Raw genomic sequence first — 25018 nt, forward strand, 5'->3', positions numbered from 1 at the left:
TATTATATGGCTCCCTCCCCACCAAAGTTTAAAATTCTATATCTTTCATTAGGTGAAATATGAGATCGAACTATCTATCTCAGAACTAGTCAAATGGTAAAATCTAGATACCTAATATTAAAAAAAAGTGTGATAAATTTGAAAAGAAAAAAAAATGTGTATGTAACATTATTAACAATAAAAAAAACAACAATCACTAGGGAAGTTTGAATTCTAATAAAAAATTTGAGATTGACCCATAAAAAAATGATACATTATTGAACCTAGTAGTTTAAGTTTCATACTACAGGCAACTTTGAAAATAACCAAATCGCATAATTGATATCAATTAAGCCCCTTCAGCCATTCCCTTTCGCTCGCTGAATCAATTATTATAGTGTAATAATCGATTCGGTAAAGTTCTATAATCATGGACATTAACATTAATCGATTTCAATTAATTTTTTTTTAAAAAAAATTAAAAAGCCTTCTATGATAAAAAATTCTCTACTCTCAATATAGTGTATCAAATTGATATTTGAGAGTATAAATATAATCAGCAGAACTAGATGAGCACATAAGACCTTGTTCCATGTCATTCTGAGCTCTCTAAGACCATCAGTAGATTTTGGCTAAAATTAACATGAAACAAGGTCCTAAGTGCTCGTCTAGTTATCCTGATTATATCTATGCCTTCAAACATTAATTCGATACTGTATTGAGAGCAACAAATTTTTAACATGAATTGGATTTTTTGAACACATTCATGTGTAAGTACCTCAAGTTGGTTTTGATGTGATCAACCGAATTAAATTAGGTCATGTGTCTTTTGATACCTTGTGTCTAAGTGTACAAAAACTTAGGAATATAAGAAGTTGAGTGGAAGACATGGTGAGCGAGAAGCATGGCACGGGAAACAAGTCGACGAGGAGCTTGGTGCATCCGAGAGATGAAAAGCTGTGGAAAAGTACACCGATGGACGAGAAGGATGCAGCAAAGCATTCAAGGGATGAGAAGTCGGGGAGGAAATCTATTTGAGGAGAAGATCGGAGTTGGTTCGGGTGAGCTCAATTCCTGACGGTTGGAGCATCACCCAAAGAAACCCAAAGAAGCGCGAGGAAAAGTTAACCATTTAGAGGTTAATTAGACGGGGAGGTAGCTCCAAGCTGGTTGTTGACCTCTAAGATGGTTGGAGGTGCTCTCTCACCTCGACGAGGCACCTGGATGGAGGTTGGAGGCGCACTGATGGAAGCTGGAGGCGCAACGAAGGAGCCAAATCGGGATGTCCTACTCGGATTGTGGGCTATGAGTGTTGATGTTGACACTGTCACTTGAGCTATTTCCTCTTTCTCTCATGTTTTTTTTTTCTTTCTCCCATGGTAAATCTGGGTTTTTTTTCCTCTTTGATTGCTATCAACCCCCGGGCTATACCTAGCGTAGGCTTGAACATAGCTTCGTCCTTGTGGAGGCACCCTCGCGCCTCTTGATGGAAGCTGGAGGCACCCTCGCGCCTCTCATGGAGGTGCTTTGGAGCTTCAATAGAGGTACTTCCAATGAAAAGTAACCGTTAGGCTACCGTTGAAAAGAGGATAATCTTTATCCTCTTAGAGGCATCCTAGATCCCTTTAGAGGCACCTCCAACTGATGTGAACCAATGGTAACTTTTTTCTAGGAGGCTAAAACAAGCTCCCTAGAGCTAGGAATTAAATATCAATTATTGTATTACTTTTCCTAGCTATTTCTATACTTTTAAAGCCTATAAGAGACAACTCCGCCTTCAACGAAGGAGTCTTTTCTAGTGGAGCTTTTTTATTACCTTGGATTAACAATCATCCCAATTCTAAGTAAATCTTATTGTTCTCTTACTTATTTTATGTTTAGTTCAAAGCAACTTTCTTTTCAGGGATATTCACCCCCTAGCTGGCCTACCTGGACATACATCGTGTTCCAAAAATTACAGCTCTCAATATGCCATATGGAAATATTTGAAGGCATAGATATAATAAAGAGAACTAGATGAACATAGATGATCTAATTCCATGTCATTCTGAGTTCTCTAGATCCATAAGTTGGAATGGACCTAGAAAGCTATGAATAACATGGAATCATGTCCTTTGTGTCCGTCTAGTTCTCCTATAATATCTATGTCCTCAAACATTATTTTTATACGTCATGTTGAGAGTAATAATTTTTTAAACATAAACGAACTTTTTAATATATTGATGTGTAGCAATCGATTATTTTTTTTAAAAAAAATAATTTAAAAAGTTTTCTATGATAAAAAAATGTATTGCTCTCAATACGGTTTATAGGATTGATGTTTGAGGGTATGAATAGTTCCATGTTATTCTGAGCTCTCTAGGTCTATCAAAAGTGACTCGAAAATGGTTGATGGATCTAAAGAGCTTAGAAATGGAATAAGGTCATGTGTGCTAATCTAATTTTTCTGATTATATTCATATTCTCAAATATTAATTCGATATATTGTATTAAAAGTAATAATTTTTTAAATATAAATATCGATTAAAATTTTTGATCGAAAGTGACGGATGAATTTAAAAAATTTAGAATGATATGAAATAAAGTTTCATGTGCTTATCTATTTCTCTTAATTATATTCATATTTTCAAATATCAATTCGATACTACACTATATTAAAGACTTTAATTATTTTAAAAAAAAATAATCAATTCCTACATTATAATTTATTATTCATGATTATATAATTTTATAGATTGATTGCTCCACTTTAGTAATTAATTAAAATATTCAATTTATATTTAAAAAATTACCACTCTGTACTTTAGTAATGGGTTAAAAAATTTAATTTATTTTACAAAAATTAATACAGTTCAAAATGACATAGAACAAAATTGTATGTACTCATCTAATTCTGTTAATTACATTTATACCCTCGACAAATAAAACTTTTAAATTATTTTTTTTAAAAATTAATTATATATTTGGTTTTTTTAAAGTTATTGATAATATGAAAATTAAAATTTAGAAATTTACGGAAAAAATAAAGGAAAAGGACGAATGCGTCACTTCGGAAGTCTCTCGAACGACTGTATGATTTCATATTAATAATCTTTTCGCATGCATTAATTTTCCTCTTCATCACACTGTTGATTAATATTTGCGTGGGATTAGTTATTAATATAGTAAATCGATTGATGATTATATAGCTAAATTTGCAAAACAAAACAAAACAAAACAAAACAAAAAATTAGAAAAACTTAATTGGCAAAATACGAATAATATATAACACTTTTGAAGTATTATCGACCTGAGTATAGATAAATTTAAGGGAATTTAGGCCTTGGAAGCTTCTACAGAAGACAAACACAGATTCACTCCATCGGAAATTCAATAGTAAACTTTGTAAAGAATGTTTTGTAACTCAACTGCCTGATCACAATCATCATAGCATGTTATTCTTATTTAATGAGAAAAAAAAAGTGTCTAGTAGGGCAAACAAAAACCTTAGGCAGTTGCCTGTTTGAGATAAGCAATTAGATCCGCACGCTCTTGCGGCTTCTTCAAACCAGGAAAAACCATCTTAGTACCAGGAATATACTGCAAAGCGAAACAGTGGCGTTGGTTAATATTACATAATCAACTCCATCTATAATGGAAATAATATCAGTTATCAAGTTGTTTTGACGACGGAAGAATCATGTGCCCAAGTCTATCATGAAAAAGGTCTCTCAACTTAGTATGAATATGTCTGTAAACAAACAGACTAGAAAGACAGAAAATGATACAAACTACTAAACTAGCATATGTATACAATGATACAAACTTCTTTGAATCAGACACAAATCTAGCACGAGTAGAGTGATACACAAAACTTACTGTAAATCTTTACAATGCTAAATGATACTAGGTTAGCACTCTAACTATCAAACTAAAAAATGAAAGCTAAATCACTACCACACTTTGCAAATCCAATTATTAGGAAGATCTTGCACATATGTTGAATCCAAGTAGTTAAGGCAATGGTGGGGTTGAAATTTCAAACAAAATTCATATTCCAATTTTGTCTATATGTCAATAATAAGAGTTATAAATAAAATTAAGATAATGATTATAGTAATGACCAACATTTATTTAAGTAGTGTTAACAGATGAGGATAGTAAAAAGAGATGGTGATAAAATGGGTAAAAAAACGAACTAAGATGGTATATAATAAAAAGCAGGAGGTGTGATCAAAGAACTTGAATAAACTAAAATCTATAGTGTAACAACCAGAGATAAATAAATAAATAAATAACCATCTAATAAAATTAAATCTGTATTAAAAGATCTAGACAATATTTGGCATGCAATTTGGCATATTACCATTACGTGTGTGTGTATGGAGAGAGAGAGGACTCATCCTAGACAACCTGTTAATTCTAATACTAACTCTAAACAGTTTTTGTACGAAAAAAATATTACATTTAGCACGATAATTTTGTAATGTCACATGATTAAGCACAATTTTAAAAGCTATATATGAAGTTTGTTTTATACATCAAGGGACAGAAATTGGCATCCACGATACTGTTAGCAACATGATGCCTCATTTGCTTAGCTTTACATAGATCATGACTAATAATTCATGTTGGTAAAATGGTTTAATGTTGAAATGGTATGTATGTGTGTGTGTGTATCAGAATGCCCTGTTTACTTGAACAGAACTAGAAGGAACAAATTTTCTTACTCCCATTTCTCCAGAGGTAGTCAGGCCATTAATAAAAATGGCTACTAAATATTATTCCTTTATTTTTTTTTTCTAATGATGTAATTACCACCAAATTCATAGGCAAATATTCAAAGGAGCATACTTTCTTAGGGTTAAGCAAGTAATCGTATAATGTCTTCTCCTCCCATATCACAGCCATGTTCTTGTTAGCAGCGGAGTAAGAGTAACCTGCAGTCGTCCCAGATTGTCTCCCGAAAAGTCCGTTCAAATTCGGCCCTGTAAACATAAGAGAAAAGGCACCAGAAAAAAAAAAAAAAGGATTCAATACTAGAACAAAAGAAAAAACGATCATAGAATAGCCCAAAAAGGAATGAAGTCCTCGCGACGAGAATCCGAGATCACAATCATGCACTTATTATGCATAATCACGTACCGACAATTTCACAAACGAAAAAAAGAGAGGTGAAAACAAGAAACAAAGCGTGATCCACAACATATATAGAACAATAGATAACCCGGTATCAAACAAGGAAAGGAACGACAAGAGTTATTTTGACAAACCTTGCTTGTGGCCGGCGCCCTTTTCCACGGTGTGGCACTGCGCGCATTTGGTCTTAAAGATCTTCTCCCCGGCCTTGAGATCGCCCGGCGGAGCTTCCCCAAACGACGCCATCGATCGATCTAGGTTGATGCTCCCCTTTCGTTTTCCCTTTTCCACTTTTCCGATCCTTTCCTCCCACACGGCAATGAGAACGGATCTTCTGCGCCCGCGTCCCCTGCGCCCTCTGCGCCCGTCGCTACACGACAAAAAAAACACGTGCTTAGCGCAAAAAAAAAGAAGCCCTCTTCTCCCGCCGAAAAAGCCCTCTTCTCCTCTCCGCTTCTTCTCCAGCCGACGACGCAGAGCTCCTCTTCGCTTCTCCAGCCGACGCCAACCCTCCTCCTTCTCCGCTTCTTCTTCACGTGCTTACCTCGCGATCCCTAGCTCCCCGCCGATTCCCTCTGTGCCCCCTGCGCCCGCGTGCCCTCTTCGCCCGTCGAAGTGTCTCCTCCTCTTCGCCAGGAGGTAACAAAACAGTCAAGATTGTATCATAATGAATCATTATTAACATATGATTTTACGAGGGATAGCATATTTATTTGTGCATTTCTTAATTTTTATTAGATCAAGCTGCATCTACAACAATGCCCTGTGCAATCTATTGCTCAACCATGTTACTAAAATCCTAGATATTGGTTTTGTATCTCAGGACATGCTTGATCCTTATGTTGGAGTAGGAAACCTCAATATTTCTCTGTTTATCTTACTTGCTCATGCAAACTGCAACCTATTAATTCAAAAACCTGCATTTTGTTGTGTTATGTTACTTCTGTATATGTTCATCTATTAATTTGACGCCATGTTTCCATGTACAACTGTTTTCTATCTTGTTTCTTAGCTTTAAAAGAAATGTCTTAACTAGATAATAACTTGTCATACTATCTTCAAAAATTATCTGTCACTATTGTTGGTAAGAGCTAGACAAACATTTAGGTAATACTATAAAATTTTAGGTAGGAGCTGAATTCTGACAATGATGTTGCTAGATTTTGACAATGTACTTAAATTTATATATTAATCTTTTATTGTGGCGCACTTTTTTCAGGTTTAAAGTTATTATCATGGAGGGCGAATCTACGAGTAGTCGTAGGCTGAATTTTGATGAGTCAATTGAAGAGTATTCTGAAGCAAACCAAGGCTGCGGTGATTATGAAGTTAATGTAGAAAAAAAGGCTGATGAAGGTAATAAGAGTCATAGTGCGTTATATTGAACTTTATATACTTCGATTTTTACATAATTTGATTAACTATGTGCATTGTTAATTGATTTGTTTGCATTAATTGATTAATTTTAAAGGCAATGAAGATGATATAGAGATTTCCCCCCCATTAAGCACAGATGAATTGGTGCCAAAAATTGGTATGAAATTTCAAACAGAAGAGGAAGCGTATGACTTTTATTTGAAATATGCTAAACAAGTTGGATTTGGCATACGAAGGACAAGAACCCATAATGATAATTCTGGCAGATTAATTGACAGGACGTTTTGTTGTAGTGCACAAGGAAAAAGGGAAAGGACAAACGAGATATTTATGTGAAGCAAAGTCGTGCTGAGACAAGATTTGGTTGTGATGCTAAACTGAGGATTAGTTGTCGAAATAATGACAAGTTTTGTGTGGTGAACTTCATTAAAGAGCATAATCATTATCTTTCAAGCCCAAACAAAACACATCTCTACAGATGTCATAGGAACATATCTTCTTCTGCAGCGATACAAATTGAGATGGCAAGTGAGGTGGGAATCCCCCCAAAAGCATCTCATGATCTTATGATGAGACAAGCAGGTGGGAGGGAGAATTTAGGGTTTATTCCTGAAGACTATAAGAACTACTTGCGATCTAAAAGAACAAGAAATATGAGAGTGGGGGATACAGGAGGTGTTCTAGAATATTTGCAGAAAATGCAATGTGATGATCCAAATTTTTTTAATGCTATTCAAGTTGATGAAGATGATTTGATCACAAACATTTTTTGGTCTGATGCTAAGATGAGAGCTGATTATGGCAATTTTGGAGATGTTGTTTGTTTTGACACAACCTATAGGAAGAACAATGAAGGTCGTCCAATTGCATTGTTCGTAGGTGTTAATCATCATAAGCAATCCATAATTTTTGGTGCAGCTTTATTATATGATGAAACTACTTTGTCATTTGAATGGTTGTTTGATACCTTCACTAAAGCTATGTTTGAGAAAAAACCAACAACTATTCTTACAGATCAAGATGCTGCAATGACAAAGGCTTTAGCTTCTAGATGGCCTGAAACACATCATCGTTTATGCATTTGGCACATTTATCAAAATGCCGCAATACATTTGAGTGGAGTTTTTTCTCAATTCAAAGAGTTTGCTAAAGATTTTGCCTCTTGTATATATGATTTTGATGAAGAGGAAGACTTTCTTTCTACTTGGAACTTGATGTTGACTAAGTATGCACTTGAAGATAATGATTGGTTGAGACGTTTGTTTAGCATAAAGGAAAAATGGGCGTTAGTATATGGAAGACAAATATTTTGTGCGGATATGACTACAACCCAAAGAAGTGAGAGCATGAATAGCATTTTGAAAAGGTATGTCACTTATCAGCATAAGTTTTTAGAGTTTTTCAATCACTTCGAAAGATTGCTTCAGGATCGTCGATATGAAGAGTTAAAAGCAGATTTTAGATCCAATTCAAGTGTTCCATGTTTATTGTATCCGGTTGAAATATTAAAACATGCTAGTTATACTTATACTCCTGAGGCATTCAAGTGTTTTGAAAAAGAATGGTATAAATCTCATGATTCTATTGTAGAAATTTGTGAGATTGTTGGATCACATGCAACATACAAAGTTACTTCGCACAAAAAGAAACACCATCATATAGTTACACTCTATTCATCTTCTGAAAAAATTCAGTGCAGTTGTAGTTGTAGAAAATATGAATTTGCTGGGATTTTATGTTCTCATATTTTGAGAATATTTTCTATGAAAAATATTATGAAGATCCCAAATGAGTATATTTTGAAAAGATGGACAAGAAATGCAAAAGGTGGATACTTTGAAGGTAATGATACAATTGTGAACAAAGATAGTTTGGATCCAAAAATTCTTCACAATATGCGATATAGAGATTTGTGTGGGTTATCTGTTCAATTGGTTACCAAAGCAGCAGAAAGGGATGACACCCACATGGTTGTTAAAAATGTTATGTTGAGCTTATGTAAGATGGTTGATGAAAAATTACAAGTTAATGAATCAATTGTGCATCAATCAAATCTTAGCCAAGAAGCTAGTCAGTTGGTTCAATCTCTAGATGACACAACAAGGAATTTGAATGAAACAGACTATCAAATTGACGAAGAAAACAATCTTACAGTCAAAGGAATTAAACCTAAGAAGAAAATAGTTTCAGGCAAGAGGTTGAAAAGAGGCATAGAACAAATTTCTAGAAAAAAGAAAGGGGCAAGCAAAACTAACCAAACTTCAACAATTGTTCAGGTTTTATTCTTACTAATATTAGATTTTTTTTGTTTGATGTTACATTTAAAAAGCATATAGAATTAAATAATTTTATTTTTTTAATAGGGTATAGAAGATCCTAATATAGAAGATCAATTTCCACCACTTTTGCCAACACAACTATCTCAGGTTTACTTATTTTTTAACATTCCAAAATTAAATATTTATTAATAAATTCAGACAACTATCTAGACTAACTTTGTTAGTGATTATTATCAGGTGACTTCCTCAACTTCAAAATTTCAGACTGCTATCTCAGCTTTGGACAACAGATTAAACGAAGAACAAGTAAGATGAATACCGCCTGCTATCATATTTTATTATGATAGTTTGACATTTACATTATGTGTTTATTACAATACATCATGAGTATTATTGTCTTGCCTAATCTGCTTATTATTGCTTTGCCTACTCTCTACTTCTCACATAGTTATATTCCCCCCCCCCCTTTGCAGCGAAGATATCCACCTACTGGATACCACTCGCTGGATACCACCTGTTGGATACCGCCTGCCAGATTTTTTCCTCCAGGACATCCACCTTTCGGATATCCTCCAATTGGTTATCCACCTTCGGGATATCCCCTAGCTGGTTATCCATCTTCTGGATATCCACTCTTTGAGTATCCTGGTACATCAGCTCCACACCACGGTGAGTCTCATTTTTTATTACCAATATTCACATATCAAGTTTATAGGTGACATGATGTTTACATGTGGGCATATTCTAGATACAGGCGGACATCACGGGCATCAAAAGGAAAAACATGGTACCTCTTGAGCTAAATAGCTCAGAAACTTGAGTACATTCTGTATTCTTGAATACATTTGATAGCGGGCCGAATACATTTGTGGTATTCTTGAATACATTTGTGGTATTCTGTAACAAATGCTAGCGGCTTGTGATATTCTGTAACAAATGCTAGCGGCTTGTTGTATTCTGTAACAAATGCTAGCGGATTGTGGTATTCTGTAACAAATGCTAGCAATACTTGAGTATTACAGAACTATTAGTATTTACTTTATGCATTTTCAATAAGTTAAAGCTTTATAGAAAAATGAAATCCAGAATGAGTTGACATACTACAGTTTGCCCACTGTTGTTGCTGTCTTCTGCAGTTGAAGTTGCTATCTGTGATCCATATTGGAAGGATTTTAGCAATTGAACTAGAGGGAACTTCTCCTGCAAACCAGCTTCATGAGCAAAGCTTATTACATCTAGCTGATGTCCATTGTTGATCAATTCCTCGATGATATCTGTATAAGGGAGAAAACAACTCTTATATCACTCATCTAACGACTCCTATCTAGCCTCGGGGTCAAAGTTAACACATATTAGTTCCTAACTCGAGCATTCACCCTCAAGCATTATAAAGACAATAAAGACAACTACAGACATTATTGTGGATCGGTCAGCAGACCGATCCACATCCTTTTTGGACTGATCAGAATCGGTCCATGAGGGTTCTGATCGGTCTGTGGACCGATCAAGCTATAGGTGGATCGGTCCACAGACCGATCCCCTATCCTTTCTCCCGAGCAACTCTCCTGATCGGTCTACAGACCGATCAGTAATTCTCGGCGAGTTCACAGAAAGTTACTGATTGGTTACTGATCGGTCTGGTGACCGATCAGATAACCATAGTATCACTGGATCGGTTAATAGACCGATCCAATGCGTTGCTCCTGATCAGTCTGTAACTGGATCGGTCAACAGACCGATCCAACTGTAAATGGATCGGTCAACAGACCGATCCAATGCGTTGCTCCTGATCGGTCTACAGACCGATCAGTAATTCTCGGTGAGTTCGAAAAAAAAAATTGGGCTTTTTTTTTTTTTGAGTAATGATATTTGCCGCGACAATTCGCCGCGACAACTTGCCGCGACAACGCACTGATCGGTCTGTAGACCGATCAGGAGGAAACCTGATCGGTCTACAGACCGATCAGTAATGGCTTTCTCGTGAAATATAGGAAATACTCTTAAAAATATAGGAACATGCCTGAATATAGGAACATGCCTAAATTGTTTCTGAGCTATACTTTGAATAATTAGGAGGCTTTCAGCTGACAAACTCTTGTCATTGTTCATAAACTGCATCATTTGATCTGCAAACACTACAGGATCCAGGCTCACTTTATGATAATGCTCTTTAGAGTCCCAAAATAAGATACCAAACCTGACCAGTTAATGTGCCTTGGGGGCATTTAGCAGCACTGATTTGGGAGCATACGATATACATCAGTAATGTCATGTTTAGTAGAACAGGATTCCATGTAATGACTTGGAGATTGACTTCAAATTATGCTTAAGTTCTAGTATCTACGTATCATGGAACAGTGATGAGTATCAATATGAATAACCTTGATAAATGCAGGAAAATACTATCAACTGAAAAAGAAGGTGAAGATGGAATTTCAATGATATATTTCATATGTCTTTGGACTTTGGGTATTATCTACATAGAATTTTGCAGAATGCAGAAAATCTATAAGTGGCTTATTGACATATATTCTGAAAGCCATTAACAAGTGAGTTCAGCTCCCTTTTACTGATCGGTCTGTAGACCGATCAGGTTGCCTCCTGATCGGTCTACAGACCGATCAGTGCGTTGTCGCGGCAAGCGGCGAATTGTCGAGGCAAATATTATTACTCTTTTTTTTTTTTTTTTTTTTTGCGCTAAGCACGTGTTTTTTTGTTTGTCGTGTAGCGACGGGCGCAGAGGGCGCAGGAGACGCGGGCGCAGAAGATCCGTTCTCCACGGCAATGGGGTTCTTATAAAAGCGTTCCTCCAACTGTCTAAATTGTCGGCTGACCGGGAAATTGATCGTCATACCGGGAGAGGGATATTTTGGTCATTTGGCTCGAAGATGCCACGCCTACGGAACTGGAGAGGCCCTCGAAGGTTCTCGATTTCTCGCGACATTTGCGTACCCCCAGTTACGTAATTATGTGTTAACCTTAATTAATCTATCTTACACGTAAAATTAATATTTCCGAAATTACATTTAAATTATAGTTCAATTAGTAACAAAATTAAAAAATAGAGTATCCTATTTCTTTATTTGATTATAATAATCTTCATTTGGTTAAACAATAAAATTGTGTAACTAATAGAGTAATTAATAATATTAAATTGTTCATCTAGTCTTCTAATTGATATGCCTTATTTAATATTTTCTAATCATCTAAATTAATTGATATTAAAAACAATAAACGTTGAATGTCATGATGATTGGTTAACTTTTCCTACAATAAACTCGTTGGTTAAAGTAAGCCTTGAGTAAGCTTCATTGCAACCAAGTAAATAAGATAACGAATGGAACAACCATGCCTACAAAAATTTGAATATTGTACAACTGCGTTTAGATGCGACAAAAAAAAAACATAAATGTCATTAATATGACAGCACATTTGAAGTTCTTCTTAGTATCTAGGGATTTCTCTAAGTGGAAGAATGTGCCTTACCGGTGTTGAAGAACCTGAAGGAGAACCGATATGCAGAGGGACCGACAAGCTTATCTCATCTGAGCCAGGAAGGTCATCCATGATCATCGTCCTAAAAGATATCGAGCCAGGCTTTGTAGATACATCAGAGCTCCTCCTGGTGTCCCGACTGCAGCTCTGGTTGGCTACAAGGGCTGCACTGTCGTTGTAATAATCATCATATGGAATGTCTATTATCCCTCTACCCTCTAGATTTCTTCGCAGAGCCATAGAATCTGCCACTGGCAAGTAGACCAATACAATAATGCCGACCACTGTGCAAAACAACATGTTCAAAAAGGCCAAGAATACAATCAGCTCGCATGTCAAGTTGCCTGATTGAGGTAGGACAGAGAAACCTAGGAGAAGTACCCTCGCTGGAAGAGAAAAAATAACAGAGGATACCAGCCAAAAGATCCGTCGGAGAAGCTGTTTGTTGATCACTGAAGAGTACACCCGCATGCCAATGCACGTGATATAACTGATGAGGACTGCATGAAAAATCCCCAGAAGAATAGTGCTAAACAGAGGATAAATACATATGCAATTCTCTCCGACCAAGACACTAGCTTTTGTGAAGTATTTGTCCTTCTTTCCACTACCCTTTGTGATGCGAAAAAGCCTGGGCCCAGCAAAACCCAGGGTAAGTTGCATAAGAAAAATTGGAAGGGAGAAAATGAAAATATACCCAATGGTTTTTTTGTTCCATCCCCAGGACAAAGCGCCTGATTCCCTCTTCTGCAAAGAGGCACGTAGAAGGAACAAAATTGTAAGGAGGACAGAAGGCTCTGAAAAGCCAAGATTGAAGAGGATGTAAAGCTTGCACAAAGTCCTCTGCCATGTCAAACTGAAGCCCAAACTTCTTTTCAAAAAACTTAGCCTAGCAATTTCACTTAAGCTCCAACAAATTGCAATTATAACGAGAAAAATGCGGGTGGTGTAGGGCCCATTAAAGAAACCAAGCTTGAGAAAATCCCTTTGCCGAATCTGTGAACGCAAGCGGACAACTAGGAAGATGCATGGTATAGCCAAAATATGGAACAAGATCACAAGAGATATGGTCAATGTGCCAAATGCATCGACACTGAAACCGGTCAGGAGCATCACATGGAACACCAATTCCACGCATACTCTCTCCTGGCATCAATACTTGAGAGCCCAACAAAACCACAATAAGATGCTCCCACAAAGGACCAGGACCAGTACTGCCTGCAATCTTCAAGATGGCCAAAACTGGTCTAAGGTCTATTATCAAAACTTGAGTCCTAGAAACTTCAGGAGGTAATATGACTTGAACACATGAGAATCTCCATGGCACATTCAAAGGCTTGCCAATAAAGGACAGCTAAGAGGAGGCTAATCGATCAATTCATGGCATCCATGTCCAGGGTCACATCACCTAGGAAAGTTTAAGCTTCTAGGTAAGTAGAATGTCAAGTAAGTTAACATAATTAAGTGTCTCAATGAAGGAAAAAAATGCATGCTTGAGTCTTCTAGAAAAAGTCACAAAATAAATACAACTGAAATAAGTAAGAATTTAGAGAGCACATAAGTGGACAAAAGAATATTTGCAATTAGTTGGGCATACAGACAACTAAGAGGCCCAATTATTCAATCCATTACATAAATATCCAAGGACATGGCACCTAGGAAAGTTTTAAATCCTCAAGGTCATGGCACTTAGGAAGGTTTAAGTTCTTTAGGTAAGTAGAACATCAGATAAGTAAACGTCTTTAAAAATATGAATAGAAAAACAAAATTCTAGTTTACGGTTTTAGTTAAAATTTCAGGAGAATTTATGTAGAATATTAAATAAATAAATGCCATTAAGAATATGAATAAAAATACACTATAGTTTAGTTGTTAGATTTAAGTTTCAGAAGCATTTTGTGAGCATTGCGTGCCTTATAGATTTAAAGGAAAGAATTTATAAGATTGTGGTAAGGTCCTCCATACATACAGAATGTTGATTTACTAAAGAAGAACAGAAAATAAATATGAATTAACCAATGTGTGAGATTGCTAAATAGAGAATTAAAAATTACAGAAATATTTTATTCAAGAGAGATAGACAGCTCCATAAGAGGATAAAATGTGAGAAAATATGAACAAGTTCAAAGAGGCCAATAAGTACTACAACAAGACGAATTAAAACAATTAGACTGAACATAGAGCGAAGCTAAAAGAAAACTTTAGTTAAGGTAATAAAATGCATTTAATTGGTAGAATATTTCTAATATAGTATTAGATAGAACTCAATGTAGAATACAATCTAAGTACCAAATAATCGGTATAATTATGGCTTTGCATCCCCTTCAAGATTATATACTTAATGCATTAATGATAAAAAAACTTCAAACACTAAGGAATAGCTAGATAGTATGTGGTTTCCACTGTTTTCCATACTGGGTTGTGTGGATATACAGCAATTTGAAAAAAATTAACCTGATGGAGATGCTTATACTAGCAAAGCGTCCAGTAAGCTCACTAGAGAAAAATAATAATAAAAAAAAACAGCAATAACTCTATCACAATGTTTGAACAGTGATAGGAAATAGCAATATATTGAGTGAAAAATTAGGTAGTATCTGCCTACATAATTTGACAAGAGAGAAGTGTTGAATTTTTCTCTCTATTAATGGCAACGTTGACTAATAATTAATTTTGAGTTTTTAATTAAAATCAGACAATAACAAGTTGACTCAAAGTCTTAACCCATACAGTATGATTAGATCAGGATAAATCATTTCATCGTTCCTGCAACCCTCTGTGAGAGGTTGTTTAGTACTTTGTATATAATATAAAGGTTAGGTCCTGTCTTCCCGCTCAGTTTGTTGTATGTTCAACCCATACAAGGCCATTAAAAGAGGGAGAAGCAAAAGAAAGACAAGTCATGGAGAGAACTCAAGGATCAGAAACACACAAATCATAGAAAAAGGTATGGTTTTATTTATGTATTATTTCCTCTTCTAAATATTATATGTGATTTTGGATAAAGAAATTCTCTCCTATAAGAACAAACGAATGCTACAACTTACAGTCATTTTAAAGTAAACCTCATCGCCCATCGTAGATGCATAACATTTTCACATTACATGAGAAGAAGAAAAAAAGCCACCTCTTCGGTTCATACAAATTCCAATATCTGCCTACACCATATCACATATCTTTAAAATGAAAGGAAAACGTCTAATGCATGTTGAGGACTTCTGCATACTCCAATTGATAACAGCAGACTGCTTTAACTTGAGAACTAATAACAAAAAAGGAAGGAGATCTAAAGCAAAAGAATAAACTTACACATGAGCTTCAAACTAAGCAGGCGAAGGATAGTATTGAAAGCATTTAAATCGCACAACAAATTAACAAAAAGTTAAGAACAGTGCTGTGAAGAGACACGACGAACCTGGATCGCGAGCAAAGAGAGTTCCGAGCGGCAGCGAAGAACCCCAAACCTCGAGCACCGCCGTGACCAAGGACGGAACCAAGTCCGGTGACCCGGGGTCTAGATGGGCAGAGGACTGCGAAGAAGCCCGATCTGGCGTGAAATGGAGGGGAAGATGGACAGAGGAAGCAGAATGAAAACTCTCACGGACGGCGACAGCAGAGAGATGGAGCGTGAGAGACAGCAAGGACGACGAACACGAGCGACACAGCAAAGCCACAGAGATGAAGCAGCTGGCCAGTTGGGGTTTGTTGGTTGATGACAGACCATCACCAGCTGTCAGGTGGCTCGGTGACCGCAGGATGGCTAGAAGAAATCCGAGCCGAGGTGGCAATCGCTGAAGCGACGCCATCCCGTCTCGTTGCCGCCTCGATATGTAAAACCATCTAGTTATTATAATCAAAATTACTATATAATTTATAAAATTTTTAAAATAATAAAGCAAAAGTAGGACATTGACTCTAATTAAATACATATCGCAATTACAAACAAAGTTAACATGTAAGGCATTTTACTAAATTATTAGTGCAACTAAGTGTGTGCATAATATGCAAGTAAAGTTGGCCAGAGCAACCATGTCGTGGTCAGACTGACCCGATAGATTAGACATATAGCGATGTGAGCAGATGTTACGATGAATAGTACTTATCTTAGTAATCCATATAAAAATTGTATGAAATCGAATAGATTATTTAAAATTTAAAAACTTAAATATAACGTGTCAATTAAAAATATATATCTAAGTAGAGTTTTAAAAAGTAATAGTGAAATGAATAAAGGTAAAAAGACGTAATTTGTATATTGTATTTATTAAAAGGTGTAGGATAGTTTGATTTATACTAACAGAGGTAGAAAAAAAATTAATTCTCAATTCACCCCTCTAGCAACTTGTCAATCTTGTGTTTTCAATCATCATTTTTCAAGCATCCAAGCTACAAATTGAATTGAAAATTAATTTGTAGTTTGGATGCACGTCCTCTCAACATCTCTCTCCCTCCATCTCTCTGTCTAGTTTTATAAATACGAAAGAAATATGAACCTCCTTCACTTGTCATTCCTTCTCGTGCTAGTTGGCGGGATTGCAAAAGACCAGTTAGGGTTTAGTGATCCGTAAGAGTTTCAAGAGGAGTCCAAAGGATAACAACAGTTAAGAACGTCAGCGTTGAAAGACAAACTTCTAGCAAGAGTGAAATTAGTAGAAGAATACAGTTAAAGATTTAGTGATGTATGTATAGATTTATTACTGTAAAATACGGTAGTGATGTAAAAAAAATTTTAGTTGCAAAGGTGGCAAATAATCATGTTTATGGTTTCAGGATGTTTTTGGGAATAAATAACTTTTGAATAAATCTTTTCAAATATTTTCCATGATGTTTTTCAAACATATCTTTCAAAATATTTTTCAAAATATAATTTTAAAACACTTGCATTTTATTTTTCAAAATAGATTGTTTGAAAAAGTACAAGAATTTTTGCAAAATAAGTATTTTAAAAGTATTTTTGAAAGTATTTTGTAAAAAGAATTTTGAAAGTAATTTTAAAAGTGATTTTTGTAACAAGTATTAGGAAAGAAATACTAATTTAAAATTATTTTCAATTGTCCTCCTCCTAAACCTAATATATTTAAAAATATTCATCTAAAAATTTGGTCTTAAATGTCTAACCGTTATTTACTAACCGACTATCAGAAGATAGCAGTGTTCATTTGGTTACTCAAGTTAAGTAAATGTATCCATTTAGTGTTTGATTAAAATGGATTACTTAACCTGATTATTGTAATTTTGATATTTTTCACTCAGACTTGTGTTGATATACTGATATAAGCATCTGAAGTCTAGATAATAGGCTTATACATCTCATGTTGTTCTAAGTTTTAGAATACACAATCAATGTAGGCCTAATGTGTTTGTGAGATGCTCAATACCTAGATATATAGGAATATGCTTTCTATGAATTTAATCTAGACTAAGGCCAAAATTAATTTTAAAATACTAAGGACATGAGAATTTTTGAAAATATAAGTAAAGAATTTTTCCTAGAATTTGCAAATCATTTGAAAAATTATTTTAAAAATAGCATTCCTAGTATATTGTACACATTCCTAATTTTCGGCGTAAGTTGCTAAATTCGAATTCTGATAATGGTTTAGTAAATATGTCAAACAAATTTAATTTTGACTCAACATAGTTGAGTTCAATATTTCCTTTAGCTATATGATCTCTTACTTCTATATGTTTGGTTCTTGAATGATGCACTAGATTTTTTTTTAAGTTTATTGAACTTATGTTATCAATAAAGATTTTTGTATGTTTATAATTTAAGTTAAAGTCTTGTAATGTGTGCATCGTCCATAATAACCAGCTGACAAGTGATGGTCTAAGTAATTGACATCCACTTGTACTTTTTTTTTATCTAATTTGGAGTCAGCGTAAATATCCTAAAACATGAAAATTAGTTATCCTGGGGTACCATATGTTGGATTGAAAAGAATTTAGATATCTCCACAATTACATAATATTGTCCACTTTGGGCCAAAGCCCTCATGATTTTACTCTTGGGCTCTACCTAAAAGGTCTCATGTCAATGGAGGTATCTTTCTCTTATAAACCTATGATTTTTCCCATGTGTTTTCAATGTGGGACTATGTTTGCAACCTTTCAACCCCAACAATCCCCCCCCTCAAACAAAGGACCACAGGCTTCCCACGCCCGATCCTCGACCCACCAGGTGTTCCTGCCCCTCGGTCCACCCAACTTACTAGGACTTTCTTGCCTAGCCGCAACTAGAACTTCCTGCTTGGTGTTTGGTCATCTTGATCCAAATCCTCCCTCAAACAAAGGACCACAGGCTTCCACGCCCGATCCTCGACCCACTGTGTCTTCCTCCACCCGACTTACTAGAACTTTCTTGCCTAGCCGCAACTAGAACTTCCTGTGTTTGGTCTTGATTCGAACATAGAGCCCCCACTTTCTTTGTTCGAGGTCAATATTGTACCCACATACAATCAGACCATAGGTCTTGTGCATAGTCGTCGATTAAACCTTCTGGCAGTTCAGGCTCTAATACCAATTATTGGATCGAAAAGAATTTAGATATTTCCACAATTGCATGATATTGTCCACTTTGAGCCTAAACCCTCATGGTTTTGCTCTTAGGCTCTACCCAAAAGGCCTCATGCCAATGGAGATATCTTTATCTTATAAACCCATGATCTTTTCCATGTGTTTTCAATATGGGACTATGTTTACAACCTTGCAACCCCAACACCATATTCCTATATTTTGTGTACCTTTTAGATATATGAAAATTCATTTAACAAGTTTGATATGAGACTCCTTAGTACAGGTCTGATATCTAGCACACATACTAACTACAAATAGTATATCAGGTTAGGTTGCAGTTAGGCATAACAGACTACCTATGTCACTTCTATAATACTTTAGGTCTACTAGTGCTCCAGTAGGATCACTATCTATATTTTCATTTATTACCATTAGTGTTTTTATTTCTTTAGCATTATCCACTCTAAATTTTTTAAGTAATTCTTTTGTATATTTTTCTTGATAGACGTAATTACCTTTACCTTTATTAATTTGTTTAATTTGTAAGCCTAAAAAGAAGGTTAACTTATCTACTAGGCTCATTTTAAATTCTTATTCCATTAAGTCAATAAACTCTTGTAGAAAGTTTGAGTTTGTAGATCCAAAGATTATATCATCAACGTAAATTTAGGCGACAAAAATATCGGATTTAAAGGTTTTTACAAACAAGGTTGGATTAATTCGACCTTGTTTGAATTCTTTTGAAATCAGATGGATAGATAATCACTCATACCAAGCCCTAGGTGCTTGTTTTAGACCATATAGTGCCTTTTTAAATTTGAAAGCACAATTAAGGTGTTCTAGGTTTTCAAATCCAGGTGGTTGACCTACATATGTTTCTTTTTTTATCAGCCTATTTAAGAAGGTCGATTTGACATCCATGTTTGACCCCTGGAGGCCGGTTAGAGGGGGATGAATAACCTTGCACAAAAATAAAAGAAACAAAAACCCTTCTCGAACTTTACAACTTAATTAAATTAACACTTGCATAAAAAGTAATTAACAAACTGATTAGAAAGAAATAAGAGTCACGGAGAGGTTACTTGATTTGCAATCAAATAATTGCTAATCCAAGGTAGTTAAAGCTCATTATCAAAGTCTTCTTCAGGCAAGGAATTGATTACAAGTGATTATTCTAAGCTACTTGGATTAGGGCTATATTTATTGTTGGGGTTGCAAGGTTGCAAACATAGTCCCACATTGAAAACATATGGGAAAGATCATGAGTTTATAAGAGAAAGATATCTCCATTGGCATGAGGCCTTTTGGGTAGAGCCCAAGAGCAAAACCATGAGGGCCTAGGCCCAAAGTGGACAATATCATGCAATTGTGGAGATATCTAAAATTCTTTTCGATCCTATAATTGGTATCAGAGTCTGGATTGCCAGAAGGTTTAACCACCGACTGTGCACAAGAGCTATGGTCTGATTGAGACATGTGGGTACAATATTGACCAAGAGGACCAGACACCAGGCAGGAAGTCCTAGTAGGTCGGGTGGACCGAAGGGCAGGAAGACCTGGTGGGTCGAGGATCAGACATGGGAAGTCTATGGTCCTTTATTTGAGGGGGGATTGTTGGGGTTGCAAGGTTCCAAACATAGTCCCACATTGAAAACATATGGGAAAGATTATGAGTTTATAAGAGAAAGATATATCCATTGGCATGAGGCCTTTTGGGTAGAGCCCAAGAGCAAAACCATGAGGGTCTAGGCCCAAAGTGGACAATATCATGCAATTGTGGAGATATCTAAAATTCTTTTCGATTCTACAATTATAACCATGATCGGGGTGCCTAGAAGGGTTTCAGGCGTCTGGAGGGGGATGAAATTTTATCCCCATTGCAACAGATCATGCCACATTATGTTTCGATAAAGTTTCTGGTCCGGGCCCAAAAGTCAACCCTCGGTTAACTTTTTGGTATGGGTCTTCTACTCTGGTTCTGCTCGCTTGGGTCCGGGTCTTCCACTATGACTTTGCTCGTTTGGGTGATTTTGGCCATTCAGAATATGGCTCACCTGAACTCATTTTCTGGCCTTCTCGAGCAACCTTCCACTCCGGCTTCTCATCCCTCGGAAGCATCGTGCGCCTCATCCCTCTAACGCACCGAGCCCGTCAACTCTCTCCCGTGTCGTCCTTCTCACTAGCTGCGTCTTTCGCTTGACTTCCTGCGCTCTTAAGTTCTTGCACACTTAAACACAAGGGTTAAAATATAACAGGACCTAACTTAACTTGGTTGATCACATAAAAACTACCATGGGGTACTTACAGTCCATCTGGTAGAGCTTAAATCCTTTATGGATTGCATAACTTAATAGCATTCTAATGGACTCAAGTTTGACTTCTAGGGTATATCTTTCAACATAGTTAAGGCCCTCTACTTGACTAAATCTTTTAGCTACTAGTCTAGCTTTATTCCTTATAATTTCCCCTTTTTCATTTAACTTATGTTGATGCAGCGGGGCCGACAAGAGGGGAGGGGTGAATTGCCTGCAAAAAGATAATATCCTCCTCGTGCTTTCAACTCTAAAACAACAATAATAATAAAATAAAATAACAAAAAATAAGAGATAAAAAATTTAACTTGGTTACAACCTAGGTGGTTGTTAATCCAAGGTAGTTGAAAAACATCACAAGAAATATCTCCTTCACTGAAGGCGGAGAAGCCTTTTACACACTAAGAAAGCTCTAGGAGTTGCTAGAAATTGAGTACTGTGTTGAATGATTAATTCCTAGCTCCAGGGGCCTTTATATATCTCATGAAAATCTTATCTCGAGTCTTGAGGGAGCCTTCAAAAGGGTTGAGGGCGCCTCCAAGGGGATGAGCGGATAAAACATTATCCGCTCATCAACGACCAAGTTGGCCAGGTCGAGGGCGCCCTCAAAGGCATTGAGGGCTCCTCTAAGGCTGTTGAGGGCACCCTCAATGCCATTGAGGGCGCCTTCAGTGTGTTGAAGTTGGAGGCGCCTCCAACGACTGTTGAGGGCGCCTTCAGCTATTTTTCCAGCACTTCTTCCTCTCCTTTTCAACTTTCGAGGTTCTGTTTGATTGGGTGATTGCGGCCAATTGAAATAGGGCTCACCTGAACTTAATTTCTAGCATTCTCCTCGAGCAGGCTTCCGCCCTGGCTTCTCATCCCTCGAACGTCGTGCACGTTCTTCTTGTCCACCAGTGTACTCTTCCGCAGCTCTTTCATCCTTCGAACGCATCGAGCCCGTCGGCTCCCTTCCCGTGTCGTCCTTCTTGCTAGCTGCATCTTCCGCTCGACTTCCTGTGCTCCTAAGCTCCTGCACACTTAGACACAGAGATCAAAACTAAACAGGACCCAACCTAACTTGGTTGATCACATCAAAATCACCACGGGGTCCAATAATCTCCCCTTTTTGATGTGCATCAACCCAAGTTCAAGGTAGGGTAAAAATAGATTACTTATTTAAAGAAATTACTAAACTAACATTTTAAGCATAAAGATTGCAATGATAGAATTTGCAACACTAAGTAAGAAAATATTAACTTGTTCTTATCCTACAAAATTTTTTTTAAGTACTAATTTTTTAAAAATATTAACTCCCCCTAAAATTGTTCTTGTCTCTCCCCCTTTGATCACAGCAAAAAACGGGGTAGGAATTTTTGAGAAATTTCCAAAAAAAAATGTTAAAAAAACTTGTTAAAGCATTATCTAATTTCTATTTTCATGCTTTATCAGTAAGTTAATTAAATATTTTATTTCAATATTTTGGCTTCCAGGTAGTGGCGAGTCACTAGGCCTTCTTGATTATTGGAGCAACAACCATTTTCTTAGACAAAGCCTCATAAAGAAATTAACTGTTTAATTTTTCTTGCTGAAAGTGCTAACTTACAAAAATTTAATCTAGAAAAGATTTTGTAACCCAGTATAGATTCCTTCTTACAGGATTAATCAAAAACTTAGGGGGTACATAATTTCTGGGAATTTTTCTGAGTTGTCCCTGATGTTTTCTAATGTATCAGTTTAATTTTTCATACAACTTAAGTTTTGATTTTTGAAATTTATTTAAACATGCATGATCATTTTTTAATTTTTCAATTTCAATTTTTAATTTTTCATTCTCTAATTTTAGATTATCGTACATTTCTAGAGGGCATACCTTTGCTAAGTTTAATTTTAACTCGTCATTTTCCTTTTCTAATTTAACTAAATCTTTAGTAAGCACTTTAATGAACTGAAATGACTGCTTGGGAGTTAGAGCACGTACCTTACTTACCTCAATTTCTGATGCTCCCCCTTCATCGCAGCTTTCTTCTTCTGATGATCATCCCCCTTCATCTATGCTCATCTCTGAGCTGGTTTCTTCTTTAATTTGATGGTTTGTCATCAGTGCTACTCCTGAGAAGGCTTCGACTTCTGATTCGAAGGATGATGATTCATCCCATGTAGTCTTCAGACTCTTGCGTTTAGAGGATGTCGGTCTTTAAGACTTCTCCTTGTCCCTTCTCTTTAATTTTGGGCAGTCATCCTTGATGCACCCTTCCTCATTGCAGTTGTAGCATCGGACCGTCCTTCTATTGCGTTGATGCTTTCTCGACTGTGATCTAAATTTATTAGTCTTAATAAACTTATTTAACTTTCTTACCAATAGCGTTGCTTCAGTTTCATCGATCGATGTCCATCTCAGCTTGTAGGGCAACATTGAGATTTGACTTCTTTATTTGTTTAGGTTCTACAATTCTAGATTTGTGAAGTTCAAATGTAGAAAATAAATTTTCTAGCGTACTTACCTCAAAGTCCTTAGAGATGTAGTATGCATCTACTAAGGACGCACATTCTGGAGTTCTTGGGAAGGTGTTGAGTGCATACCGAATCGAGTCTCTATTTGTTACCGATTCTCCGAGGTTATTCAGTTGAGTTATTAGCTCTTTGATTCTTGCTTGGAGTTGCGCTACCTTCTCGCCATTGTTCATCCGGAGATTTGTAAGCTGAGTCTGGAGGATGTCGCGCCTTGCTAACTTCGCTTCTGAGGTGCCTTCGTGGAGCTCCAGGAATTTTTCCTAAAGGTCTTTGGTGGAGTCATAGCTTCCGATCCAACTTACCTCCTGGGGTGGCAAAACGCTGAGCAGATGAAACTCTGTCTTCCCGTTGGCCACGAAATCAGCTTGTTCCTTTTTCATCCAGTTGTATTCTTCCTTGTCTTTAGGGACTGCAAAACCATATTTCATAACTAAAAGAATATCAAATTCTATTTTGAAGAATACCTCCATTCGGCGTTTCCATGTAGCGAAGTCTCCGTCGAATTTCGGTGGATGAATACTTGCACCGGCCATCATCTTGATCTTTGTTGCTTCAAATGGCGGTTAGTCCTTCTGAGGTTGTTGGGTTGTGATACCACTTGTTGGTGTAGCGGGGCCAGCAAGAGGGGAGGGGTGAATTGTCTGCAAAAAGAAAATACCCTCCTCATGCTTTCAACTCTAAAATAGCAACAATAATAAAATAAAATAATAGAAAAGAAGAGACAAGAAATTTAACTTGGTTACAACCTAGGTGTTTGTTAATCTAAGGTAGTTGAAAAACACCACAAGAAATGTCTCCTTCACTGAAGGCGGATAAGACTTTTACACACTAAGAAAGCTCTAGGAGTTGCTAGAAATTGAGTACTGTGTTGAATGATTAATTCCTAGCTCCAGGAGCCTTTATATAGCTCATGGAAATCCTATCTTGAGTCTTGAGGGCGCCTCCAAAGGGGTTGAGGGTGCCTCCAAGGGGATGAGCGGATAAAACTTTATCCGCTCGTCAACGGCCAAGTTGGCTATGTCGAGGGCGCCCTCAAAGGCATTGAGGGCGCATCCAAGGTTGTTGAGGGCACCCTCAATGCCATTGAGGGCACCCTCAATGCCATTGAGGGCGCCTTCAGTGTGCTGAAGTCAGAGGCGCCTCCAACGACTGTTGAGGGCGCCTCCAACTATTTTTTCAGCACTTCTTCCTCTCCTTTTCAACTTTCGAGGTTCTGTTTGATTGGGTGATTGCGGCCAACTGAAATAGGGCTCACCTAAACCTAATTTTCGGCATTCTCCTCAAGCAGGCTTTCGTCCCAGTTTCTCATCCCTCAAACGTCGCGCACGTTCTTCTTGTCCACTGGTGTACTCTTCCGCAGCTCTTTCATCATTCAGACGCATCGAGCCCATCGACTCCCTTCCTGTGCCGTCCTTCTCGCTAGCTGCGTCTTCCGCTTGACTTCCTGCG

General features: G+C 36.7%; 5 protein-coding genes across 8 annotated transcripts; 2 read left to right on the top strand and 3 right to left on the bottom strand.

Annotated features, from left to right (window-relative positions):
• Positions 1-3343: 3343 nt before the first annotated feature.
• On the bottom strand, positions 3344-5425 carry LOC122026195 (cytochrome c-like). The gene is made up of 3 exons (XM_042584844.1): positions 5232-5425; positions 4813-4946; positions 3344-3558 (listed from the first exon to the last, which is right to left on the bottom strand). Exons 1-3 carry the CDS (start codon positions 5341-5343, stop codon positions 3466-3468), a joined length of 339 nt encoding a protein of 112 aa, XP_042440778.1. The 5' UTR covers positions 5344-5425; the 3' UTR covers positions 3344-3465.
• On the top strand, positions 5417-6810 carry LOC122026615. The gene is made up of 3 exons (XM_042585349.1): positions 5417-5736; positions 6317-6453; positions 6569-6810. Exons 1-3 carry the CDS (start codon positions 5417-5419, stop codon positions 6808-6810), a joined length of 699 nt encoding a protein of 232 aa, XP_042441283.1.
• On the top strand, positions 6794-9806 carry LOC122026191 (protein FAR1-RELATED SEQUENCE 9-like). Of its 2 annotated transcripts, none has more exons than XM_042584837.1 (5): positions 6794-8750; positions 8838-8900; positions 8991-9059; positions 9227-9422; positions 9502-9806. In XM_042584837.1, exons 1-5 carry the CDS (start codon positions 6996-6998, stop codon positions 9549-9551), a joined length of 2133 nt encoding a protein of 710 aa, XP_042440771.1. In that variant the 5' UTR covers positions 6794-6995; the 3' UTR covers positions 9552-9806. The 2 variants fall into 2 exon arrangements, with proteins under 2 accessions (XP_042440771.1, XP_042440772.1); XM_042584838.1 differs by having other exon boundaries at positions 9508-9806.
• Positions 9807-12040: 2234 nt separating this feature from the next.
• On the bottom strand, positions 12041-13502 carry LOC122027431. Its single transcript, XM_042586386.1, has 2 exons — positions 12946-13502; positions 12041-12879 (listed from the first exon to the last, which is right to left on the bottom strand). Exons 1-2 carry the CDS (start codon positions 13359-13361, stop codon positions 12198-12200), a joined length of 1098 nt encoding a protein of 365 aa, XP_042442320.1. The 5' UTR covers positions 13362-13502; the 3' UTR covers positions 12041-12197.
• A 14-nt stretch (positions 13503-13516) lies between these two features.
• On the bottom strand, positions 13517-16062 carry LOC122027432. Of its 3 annotated transcripts, none has more exons than XM_042586389.1 (2): positions 15664-16062; positions 13517-13656 (listed from the first exon to the last, which is right to left on the bottom strand). In XM_042586389.1, exons 1-2 carry the CDS (start codon positions 16052-16054, stop codon positions 13622-13624), a joined length of 426 nt encoding a protein of 141 aa, XP_042442323.1. In that variant the 5' UTR covers positions 16055-16062; the 3' UTR covers positions 13517-13621. The 3 variants fall into 3 exon arrangements, with proteins under 3 accessions (XP_042442323.1, XP_042442322.1, XP_042442321.1); XM_042586388.1 differs by lacking the exon at positions 13517-13656 and adding an exon at positions 13663-15406; XM_042586387.1 differs by lacking the exon at positions 13517-13656 and adding an exon at positions 13663-15510.
• Positions 16063-25018: the final 8956 nt, after the last annotated feature.

The sequence above is a fragment of the Zingiber officinale genome, chromosome 10A, assembly GCF_018446385.1.
Source record: "Zingiber officinale cultivar Zhangliang chromosome 10A, Zo_v1.1, whole genome shotgun sequence".
Lineage (NCBI taxonomy): Eukaryota > Viridiplantae > Streptophyta > Magnoliopsida > Zingiberales > Zingiberaceae > Zingiber > Zingiber officinale.

What these genes read in the sequence shown, in the direction of transcription:
- LOC122026195 (XM_042584844.1), bottom strand. Translation starts at nt 5,343, where the DNA reads ATGGCGTCGTTTGGGGAAGCTCCGCCGGGCGATCTCAAGGCCGGGGAG. An exon ending in GGGCGCCGGCCACAAGCAAG is followed by an intron (nt 4,947 to 5,231) that starts GTTTGTCAAAAT and finishes TTATGTTTACAG; the next exon opens with GGCCGAATTTGAACGGACTT. An exon ending in ACTTGCTTAACCCTAAGAAA is followed by an intron (nt 3,559 to 4,812) that starts GTATGCTCCTTT and finishes TTCGCTTTGCAG; the next exon opens with TATATTCCTGGTACTAAGAT.
- LOC122026615 (XM_042585349.1), top strand. Translation starts at nt 5,417, where the DNA reads ATGAGAACGGATCTTCTGCGCCCGCGTCCCCTGCGCCCTCTGCGCCCG. An exon ending in CTCCTCCTCTTCGCCAGGAG is followed by an intron (nt 5,737 to 6,316) that starts GTAACAAAACAG and finishes CACTTTTTTCAG; the next exon opens with GTTTAAAGTTATTATCATGG. An exon ending in AGAAAAAAAGGCTGATGAAG is followed by an intron (nt 6,454 to 6,568) that starts GTAATAAGAGTC and finishes TTAATTTTAAAG; the next exon opens with GCAATGAAGATGATATAGAG.
- LOC122026191 (XM_042584837.1), top strand. Translation starts at nt 6,996, where the DNA reads ATGGCAAGTGAGGTGGGAATCCCCCCAAAAGCATCTCATGATCTTATG. An exon ending in AAACTTCAACAATTGTTCAG is followed by an intron (nt 8,751 to 8,837) that starts GTTTTATTCTTA and finishes TTTTTTTAATAG; the next exon opens with GGTATAGAAGATCCTAATAT. An exon ending in TGCCAACACAACTATCTCAG is followed by an intron (nt 8,901 to 8,990) that starts GTTTACTTATTT and finishes GATTATTATCAG; the next exon opens with GTGACTTCCTCAACTTCAAA.
- LOC122027431 (XM_042586386.1), bottom strand. Translation starts at nt 13,361, where the DNA reads ATGCTCCTGACCGGTTTCAGTGTCGATGCATTTGGCACATTGACCATA. An exon ending in TGGAACAAAAAAACCATTGG is followed by an intron (nt 12,880 to 12,945) that starts GTATATTTTCAT and finishes TGCTGGGCCCAG; the next exon opens with GCTTTTTCGCATCACAAAGG.
- LOC122027432 (XM_042586387.1), bottom strand. Translation starts at nt 16,054, where the DNA reads ATGGCGTCGCTTCAGCGATTGCCACCTCGGCTCGGATTTCTTCTAGCC. An exon ending in TCTCTTTGCTCGCGATCCAG is followed by an intron (nt 15,511 to 15,663) that starts GTTCGTCGTGTC and finishes TTTTGTTATTAG; the next exon opens with TTCTCAAGTTAAAGCAGTCT.